Source organism: Betta splendens, chromosome 5, assembly GCF_900634795.4.
Source record: "Betta splendens chromosome 5, fBetSpl5.4, whole genome shotgun sequence".
In the NCBI taxonomy this organism is placed as follows: Eukaryota; Metazoa; Chordata; class Actinopteri; order Anabantiformes; family Osphronemidae; genus Betta; species Betta splendens.
The window spans coordinates 11,217,002-11,226,672 of record NC_040885.2 but is presented as its reverse complement, the minus strand read 5'-3'; the positions used below and the strand labels follow the sequence as shown (position 1 = coordinate 11,226,672).

Sequence of the window (9,671 nt, the reverse complement as noted above, 5' to 3'; positions counted from 1 at the left end):
AATAAAAAACAAGTGTGAAGAAGATAAATATTGTAATTTAATAACTCACATTATAACTTCTTTTTTTAATCAAGACCAAACAGATCAAAAGATCCACAGACTATAAATGAAATTAAACAATGTATTCCAGCTCTGTCCAAATGATAAAGACCAAAGATTTACAATACTGTATGAACAAATTTAATATATATATATATATAATACTATATAACTGCAGCTATGAACATAAGACATCACAGACTTACCTTGTTCTTGAATTTGATAAAAGCAGTCTAGAAGTAAAAATAAAAAACTATTTGTGAAAAAGATTTGTAGATTGTAGATTTATTAATTTGCATAAGTTATGAAATTCTTTTACTTAGGACCTTTGCATCATAAATAAACAGCACTAAACAACCATCAGAGTCACAGCCACATCATGAAAAACAAGTCTATTTTAAGTACACACTGATGAAGGCCAACACTTAGAGTTGTAACTTACACACGATGAGAAACAAGTGTTGAAACATGATGAAGCTGCAAAATGAAACTATCCAGATTCCACTGAAGAAGCAAAGAATGATCTGAACGCATGAACTGACAGTTTGAGCTGCTTGTTCTCAGTAAAACCACAGCTAATAGCAGAGGTGAAAGACATCAGAACCATTCTATTTATGTCTTTTACGCCTTCTGTGACTCACAAGCTGAAAGCAAATTTATTGTTACTACAGTCATGCAAAGGTTATAAATTCTGCCATTCGTATTAGTTTAATAATATTGTTATTTACTCAATGAAGCTTATTGACTGTGATTAGTCTCAGTTTATCTCAGTGATGAAGAGCTGCTGTGCATTAGACACAGGCTCATATTAACAGACTCAGTGAGGCCTCTACAGTTACAGCATCGTCAAGTTTAAGATGTGCAGTAGTATAGAAGTCACCTACTGTACCTTATGTGTTTTGAATCGTAGGTTCCAGTAGCCATGAAGTGAGAGTTGGTGAGGGAGGATTAATAAATTTAAGGTGCAGTAATAAAATTCTGTAGTTAAATTATTCCTCTGAAAACTAAATTGAAAGTAAATGCAATAATACTGTACATATGTGTTAGATTCTGTCAAGGTAAATTTGTATATTTGTCATTTATTTGTTGATGCCCAATCAGATGTACCATTACACTTTTCTGTTCTACTGAGTGGATGCTACTGTCATGAAAGCCTGTCGGTCGGCCTCATGACGTCTGCGTTCAGACCCAAACGGAATGAATGAACTGAGCAACAAAACAATGAAACCTGATGAAATGACCAGGAGCTGAAACACAGCAGCCTCTAAGATTAATGACAAAATCAGTAACATACAAGAACGACTACACGGGCGCTATAATAAACGACTACATCCTTCCTTTCAGTGAAGACACAGACAAAACCAGACACACAGAAACATTCACTTTAAAGCATCTGGACTGAAGCGAACAAGTTTTATTTAGACTGAATCGACCATTAGAGACAAATGAGGAAGTGAATTATTCTTTATTCATGTTTTAGGCTGCATTCAGTCTTTTGCTCATTTTTGTATATGCATTCAAACATGTTACAAACAAACATGTTACAAACATGTTTATTGATTGTTTTGTTTTTAATGATAAGAAAAAAGAGAAATGTGCAACAGAAAATGGATGGATATTGAAGTGACTGCTGTGCTCTCTCTCAGCACTGATGCAGTTGTTGTCACTCTGCAAAAGAGGAAGAACATTATAGACTAAAGTTAGGAATACTTTTAAACAATATTTTAGGATTGAACTCAACCTGCCTGGTAACACACATAATGCCAGAATACAGTGTGATTAGAATTACAATTCACTCAACAATGAAAAATTACTATTTGCTGTTGGTTTTTGGTTTTTGGTTTTGTTTTCCAGTAAACAGAGGAGCTGCTCACCAGTCTTGTGTTCATAGGTGACGATACTGTAGGTTTCATCACACGCAGTCTGAAAGTTAAGACAGAACGTGGTCATGGTACCTGTTATAGACTGGAACCTCAGCTCTGACTGAAGAGGCTGTCACTCAGTTCCAGATCCTCTCACCAACCTCTGACCATGCTGCCTGAGGAGGAGTCCTTTGAGGCTGCCTTCATACCCAGGCATCAAACGCATGCTCATGGACTTCCTCATACGCCTGCTAACATGGTGAACACTGTATAAAGGCCCTGTTGGCTCCCGACTACTGAGCCAGGACACGTCAGGCCTCCACAGACTGTGTTACAGTAGGAGAACCTCATAACAAAGACACTGTCAGTCTTTATTTATTTGCTCTATACTGTATTTTGTGCTGCTGGGATGAAATAGGATGAATGACTGGACAAATTGACTCCCTAAGGTTCTTTCCAATTTCCTTATTTGCAAAAATGTGGAGGGATGATCTTAGAGACAGAGAACATCTTCATTTGACAAGAATAGAGACTTGCAGTTGTCGTTTCTCGCCATTTCCTGTTTTGTTAACTTCCTGCTTGTTCCTTATTCTTTCCAGCCTTGTGATTTACTGTGAACCCACCTCAGCCTGTGTGACCGAGCGTCAGAATAAACCCTTTAAGCGTTTCTCAGTCTCCGAGCTGCACGTTTGGGTCCATCATCCAGCAGAACCTGACATTATCTCAGACAGATAAATAACTGATAGCAAATGATTAGTAGTGTTATTAGACTTACTGTATGTCCCAGGTCACCTTAAACACAAACCACAGCAGAACTTAATGTTCAAACAGGAACACGTTGCACTGAGATGATCACTGTAGTGGATTCAAATCAACAACATACATACATTTTCCAATGAAGTTGACTTTGGTGCTGAATAAAAAAAATGTAAAACATTTTTTAAAGATCTGTTTTTACAGCACATTAAACAATACGAACGATAAAACAATAAAAATTATTCTTGCAAAGAATATACTGCATCACAAAAACATCAGATTATCCAGGGAAACCCAACACTAATCACTGTTACCATCACAGTGGAGAAAAACATGCACTTGATGTTATTTAACATTGTTACAGTTTAGATTCTTACCTCATGAAAGCAGGATTTTCTAGACATGAAAACAAATAATCAAACAGTGATTTCATCAGGACATCAGGAAGCTTCAATTAACCCAAATTATAACAGCATGACATGTGAATGAATACGTCATTCATGAATATTTCATTCTCATTTTCATTCAGCTGCATCTTATATCAAAAAAGCTAAAGCTATTTGTGAGACAAACATAACAAGTGCAAATGAGACTCAGAATAATAACTTTATTGACTCGTACCTGCTTCTGTCCTGCTCGCGTTAACGACAAGCGTCAAACCGAGCAGGAGAACAGTTACAGTCGTAACGATTCCAATCATCCTGATCATCTCTGCATTCAGAAAAGCATGTTACTAACATGTACTAACACTGAATATGAAGGCTGTCTAAGTATTCATTAATATACACAATTGAAGATATAATGTCAGCCTGTCATTTCTTTTTTTTGGGTTCTGAATCACAGATATTTACTTTCACCTAGTTCTTAGAATTTGTTTGACATTCACGCTTTTTGGTTGGTTCGTTCTCACTGTTCATTTTTGGTTTATTGTGATTTTTATACAATAGATTTATATATAGAAATGGATGTAACACTGTGTTTGTCACATTGTATGCACAATAGTGAAAATCCTGTATTGCATACACAAGCTATTGTTAAATTACTATATGTAAGCCTGAGCGATAACAGTTAAACAAAACTGCAAATATTAATAATAATAATAATATCACTGAAAATATTTCAAAGGTAAACAAGTAACTCTTTTTTGTTTTTAATTCTTCAAGACATATCTCACCTACAAAATTGTCTCTTGTTGTTGGATTAATAGATTCATTGGAAAAAGTCAAAGTAGAGCTGCTCATCTCAGACACTGCTTTTGGACAGAAAAAAATATTTTCTTACCAATTATAAATAAATTATTAGATTATCAGATACTTATTGCAATGAGCCGTTACTCACCTGATGCCTGATCCACAGATATTGTAGTAGTACCAGCAGTCTCACCTTTTGATTGGTTTTATTAATGTTATTAAATGTGCAGCATGTTGACTTTACAGACATGTTTTATATTTTCAGATGTCACTGTGTCTCAGTTTTTGCGATTTCTTAAGAAACCTGCACGTTTCCTTACCTGATGCTGTTGGAGAAGTAGAACTAGAAACAGCAACGCTACTTGACAGATCAGAAGTTTCACCTGTGGATGGAAAACTACATAAACATTTGAGGTGAAGCAATGACAACGTAACAAATGTCTATATGTACCTGTGGTGACAGTAGCTGCTGGAACACTCTGTGTTTCTGCATTAGCTGTAATGAAATGTGGTCAAATCATCTGTGAGCTCATGACAAGCAACAGCGTAATCAGGGGTTTCATTAAATCTGCAGGCACTGAAAGCCAGTTAAATAATATAGATTAATGCATGTATCACATGCTGTGAAGCTCCTTTAATAGATATTTACTGGCAATTGAAACACATTTAACTGATTATCTATCTCCGTAATGTATTCACACATAAACCATTAAAAAGTGACATAATATTAATATAGCAGCTCTCTGGCCTGTAAATGTTTTAAATAGTGACTGGTCTAATGTTCTGGATTTGTGCTTCATTGTACAACTTTCAATACAAAAACCTGGTGAAATAAATTCATGTGTTAGATGAACCGTTTACTTGTGGCTTTAATGTTGTGGTGCAGAAGGTGAAATAGAAATAACTGAATGATGCGCAGCAACAAACGGACTTGATGGCCATATAAAGCTACATGTGAACTGTTGTGAACTTTCGTTTTCTAGTGTAGACAAAATAAGCAATAGGCTCAGCTCACAGTTATATAATGTGTGTTTGCCTTCTCTGACTTACCAAGTACATCAAGTTTTAAACTCTGCATATTTAAGTCAGTTTGTCACAACTCAGAGATGATTTTGCTTCAGTATTAATAGTGAGGTTGATCAAATCAATCAATTTGTCCTCTATCAGTACAGAAATAACATTGACGCACAGAAACAGATGACTGACTCTGTGATCGTATGCTTATTCGCTATTAGATTAAATGAAGAAAGAGGTGAGAAAAAGAAGAAATTATGATTTAATGTACATGAAAGAAGTGACGCTACAAAGTTAAATAATTAGACAAAAAAAATAATAAAATAATACTATATAACTGCAGCTATGAACATAAGACATCACAGACTTACCTTGTTCTTGAATTTGATAAAAGCAACCTAGAAGTAAAAATAAAAAACAAGTGTGAAGAAGATTTGATTATAGATTGTAGATTTATTAATTAATAATTAAATTTATTCATTTGCATAACTTGTGGAATTCCTTTAATTAGGACATTTGCATCATAAATACACAGCACTAAACAACCATCAGAGTCACGGCCACGTCATAAAAGTCTATTTTAACTGTACGCACTTATGAAGACCAACACTTAGAGTTGTAACTTACACACGATGAGAAACAAGTGTCGAAACATGATGAAGCTACAAAATGAAACTATCCAGATTCCACCGAAGGAGCAAAAAAGGATCTAAAACCATGAAGTGACAGTGTGAGCTGCTTGTTCTCAGTAAAACCACAGCTAATGGCAGAGATGAACAACGTCAGAAGCTCACGTGTTCAGGTTAATAGACTGCATCGTGGATCTGAACGGCAAAGGCTGGTGAAGGAGGATTCATACTTTGAATGTGTAGTTAAATATTCTTCCTATATGTGAACTGAAGGTCTGTGACGCTGCATGAGTGGGATTTCTTCATAATGAATATTTGCTCAGCGTGATAAAAAGTAATATCCATTACTATTTTACAATATATTTCTCCATTATTTTCTTAGATGTATTTGCAGATGTCAGATCATAAATATCTGGTTTTCTCAAAAATCAAATGTATTGATCTTTATTATGTTGAGTTAATGTATTAATATTGGCAAGACATGACATTTAAGATTGATTTCACATATTTATATTGTGAGTAGTAAAATTATAGTGAATAACTTTACAAACAGCTGCATGTACACGTTGCGTTCAGGGTCCATCTCCTAATAGGTCGCACCTGTCGTGATGCGCTTCACCTGGTCTCACTTTACCGGAAGCACCTGCATAAAGACGGAGACTCTGGAGACGAAGCCGCTGTAGCAGCTTTCTGGACGCACCAGTCGAGTTTTTGAGGATTTTTATAGCGTGGTTCAGTTGTGCCTCATACGAATCCAGTAATGGACTCTGATCCGGCCGTTCCTTCCTCCAGCGACGACTCGGTGGAAGACAAACCATCCAAAGGTACGTGCTCACACGCCGAAAAGTCACAACCAAGTCACCATTAGATTAGGGACGAGCATAACAGTGATCCTAGTATGTTGATGCAGGTGGTAAACGTGTGATGACGCTCATCTAAGGGTTGTGGGTTCAAATCTAGCGGCAGGAATACTTTGTTTTGATGGCAACGTATCGGTATTCAGTCAAAATCACATAAATTTAATTTTCAATAGTGAAGAACGTACGCTATTGAATTAGTGTGATGCCCATCAGGTGAGGAGAATGTGTTAATGATTCTGTAAACCTGTCAGTGAGAGCTCCGCACTGGTTCTTGGGAAGTAGTTCCAGTGAGCGCAAATAGTGCATCTTAGACGTAATTTCCCCTTTTTGTAAGATCGCTTTAGCATTGACCAGGAGAAGTTTCTGAAACGTACCTTGAATAATTATTATTCATTTATTATTATTAAATTTATTTCTGATGGCCTGATTTATGCTTCATTGACAGCGAGGACTTTGCTGCTTTAACCCTTGATTATCTGACTAATGTTTTATCGGTATCATGTCTATAGGATCCATATGGACAGAACCATGTAATACATGGGAGGAGGGGTGTAATTTGACCCGAGAGGCAGAAATAAGAAGTGATTTAGTCTTATTTGTATATAAACTATTTTTGATATCTAATATTACTGCTAATAGTGTTATGAAAATAAAGCTGGTCTCTTTGGGCCCCTCAAAGTTCCTCCTGTGAGCCATTGTGTAGTTAATCTAGCTGTTAACGGGGTAATTTAAATGCTGTTATTTGCACAACTGTTTGAATAATAACTATGATTTATTTCATAGTTAAAGACGTGCTGCGTAAACTTCTACCTCATCCGTCCACGGCCGTTATGGTGAAGGAGGCGCTTACAGCATTGGACTCTCGCAAAGGGGTTGCAACTATAGCGATACATAACTTCATCAAACAAAAATACCCTTCAGTGGACATGGGAAGAGCGAAGACCTTGATCCGCAAAGCCCTGAACAAAGGACTAGAAAACGGAACCATCGTGCGTCCTGCAAATTCAAGTGACGGCACAGGCTCAAAGGGAAGATTTAGGGTAAGATGTCATGTTCACGTGTTTTCTAAAATTGGTTGGAGGAGAAACGTCATTAACTAGGATAATATCTTTGCCTTAAGCTTGCACCAACCAAAAAGACAAAGCCCAAAAAGGAGAACAGTGATCCTAATGTGGATGGAGCCAAGGATGGAGCCAAGGATGGAGCCAAGGATGGAGCCAAGGATGGAGCCAAGGATGGAGCCAAGGATGGAGCCAAGGATGGAGCCAAGGATGGAGCCAAGGATGGAGCCAAGGATGGAGCCAAGGATGGAGCCAAGGAACCCAAAAAAGCAGGTATGAATTAAACGACTATAATTAATTCTGCTTTTACTAAATATCTGTTTTAATAAGGTCTACTTTAAAATAGGTTCCTCAAAAAAGAAGGACTCCACAAAGACAGAACAGGTGAGAACCAGTGTGCTTACAAAACACACAGGGAGGGGGTGTTGATGATCCAGCCTTTGGGGGGCAGGGTTTAAGTCTAAACCATCAATTTTTATTGTAGAAATATTGCAGGGTGAAGTGGATGGCTTGGATTTAATGCATTTAAATAATTCTGGTATTTGTCTTGTCTGACTCTGCTCTTAATGATTTTTAGGAACCAAAGCCTCCTAAAAAGTCAAAGAAAAGTGAAGAGTCTGCTACGAAGATTGCGCCAGCAAAAAAGCCCAAAGCAAAAGTGGCTGCGGCAGAAAAAGTGGAGGCAGGTTCTATTGAAACTCAAGCTAAAGACGTGAAGGAGGCCACTAAGGCCAAGTCCAAAGCAGCAGCAGCAGCAGCAGCAGCAGCAGCAGCAGCAGCAGCAGCACCTAAGGAGGGGAAGGCAACCAAAAGCAAGGCTGTGAAAACAGGCAGTGGTACGTCGAAAGCAGCTGGGAGAAAACAGAGGAAGGCTGCAGAGTAAACTGAACAGTTTTAAAACATTTTGTCAAACAATTAATCTTAACTATTGTGTACTTTCTGAACTGCATTAAAGTCATTGTGCTAAATCTAACTTGAATTTATCCAGACTGTACTGCGGTCAGCTTTACTGATCCCCTCCATGTGTTCAACAATGTGGTTGTTCTAGTTTCCAATGTTCCAAAGTTAGAGGCGCTGAGTAAACTTCCACCTCATCCGTCCATGGTCGTTATGAAGGAGGCACTGGAGGTGTTGGATTCGCGCGAAGGGGTTACAACTTTAGCGACGCATTACTAAAATTAAAAATACCCTTCAGTGGCCATAGGGGAAGCAAAGACCTTGATCTTGACTGGAAAACTGAAAAGTTGTGCGTCCTGCACATTCAAACACTGGAAGCTTTAGGGTAAGATGTGCATGTGTGTTCTGTAAAATTGGCAGGAGGAGAGATGTCATAAACTGGGAAAACATCATCTGTCTTTGCTTGCATCAACTGAAATTACAAGGCCAAAAAAGAAACAGATAATCCTAATGTTGTAAAAGCTTTGCATGGAGCCAAAACACCCAAAGAACCAGCTATGAATTAAGTGACTACAATCAGAATTCTGCTTTTACTAAATATCTGCGTTAATGTGTCTAATAAATAGCTACAAAGAAGCTAAAAGCAAGAGTGTCTGCAGCAGAAAAAGTGAAGGCAGGTTCTAGTGCAACTAAAGCTAAATATGTGAAAGCAGCCACTAAGGACAAGTCTCAAGCAGCAGCAAGGCTGGGAAAACAATTGGGAGAGAACGGAGGAAGGCTGCAGAAAAACTTTAAAACATAATAAATCTTAACCTTTTAATACTTTCTGAACTATACTGCTCAAAAAATAAATCATTTATTAACCCATTGAGGTCATTTTGCAGAGCTCCTCCTGCTGCTCCTTGCACAAAGGCAGAGGCAGCGGTCCTGCTGCTGGGCTGTTGCCCTCCCACGGCTTCCTCCACGTCTCCTGGCAGCGCCTCCATGCTCTGGACACTACGCTGACAGACACAGCAAACCTTCCTGCCACAGCTGGCATTGACGCGCCATCCTGGATGAGCCGGCACTACCTGAAAGCACCGCCAGCGTTCAAATGTGACCACAACATCAGCCAGAAAGCATAGGAACTGAGCAGTAAACATTAAAGCCTACAAGAAGAGAGGAAACATGCAAACATAGATTTTCATTATGAGGACAAAACCGGCCACTAAAGACAAACGCAAAGAGAACCTTCCTAAGAACAGCTGTTCAACCTTAGCTTTACCATTTGTTGCTTGTGCTGCTGCTGGAGATTCATGTCTGACGAGCCTCCACTGCCTCTGATTAATTGGAGAGCACATCTACCTGTTACAAAGCTTTCTTA

The 9,671-nt window shown here is 38.1% G+C and overlaps 1 protein-coding gene across 1 annotated transcript; it reads left to right on the top strand.

Moving 5' to 3' along the window:
• The first annotated feature begins 6,143 nt into the window (after window positions 1–6,143).
• LOC114855837 (protein B4) lies at window positions 6,144–8,384 on the top strand. Its single transcript, XM_029151341.3, has 5 exons — window positions 6,144–6,314; window positions 7,134–7,390; window positions 7,471–7,684; window positions 7,758–7,795; window positions 7,989–8,384. The coding sequence occupies exons 1-5, from the start codon at window positions 6,251–6,253 to the stop codon at window positions 8,292–8,294; spliced, it is 879 nt and encodes a 292-aa protein (XP_029007174.1). The 5' UTR covers window positions 6,144–6,250; the 3' UTR covers window positions 8,295–8,384.
• Window positions 8,385–9,671: the final 1,287 nt, after the last annotated feature.

Excerpts from the sequence above, each read along its gene's own strand:
- LOC114855837 (XM_029151341.3), top strand. The coding sequence starts at position 6,251 with ATGGACTCTGATCCGGCCGTTCCTTCCTCCAGCGACGACTCGGTGGAA. Across the intron at positions 7,391-7,470 it reads GCTCAAAGGGAAGATTTAGG|CTTGCACCAACCAAAAAGAC; the intron begins GTAAGATGTCAT and ends CTTTGCCTTAAG. Across the intron at positions 7,685-7,757 it reads CAAGGAACCCAAAAAAGCAG|GTTCCTCAAAAAAGAAGGAC; the intron begins GTATGAATTAAA and ends ACTTTAAAATAG.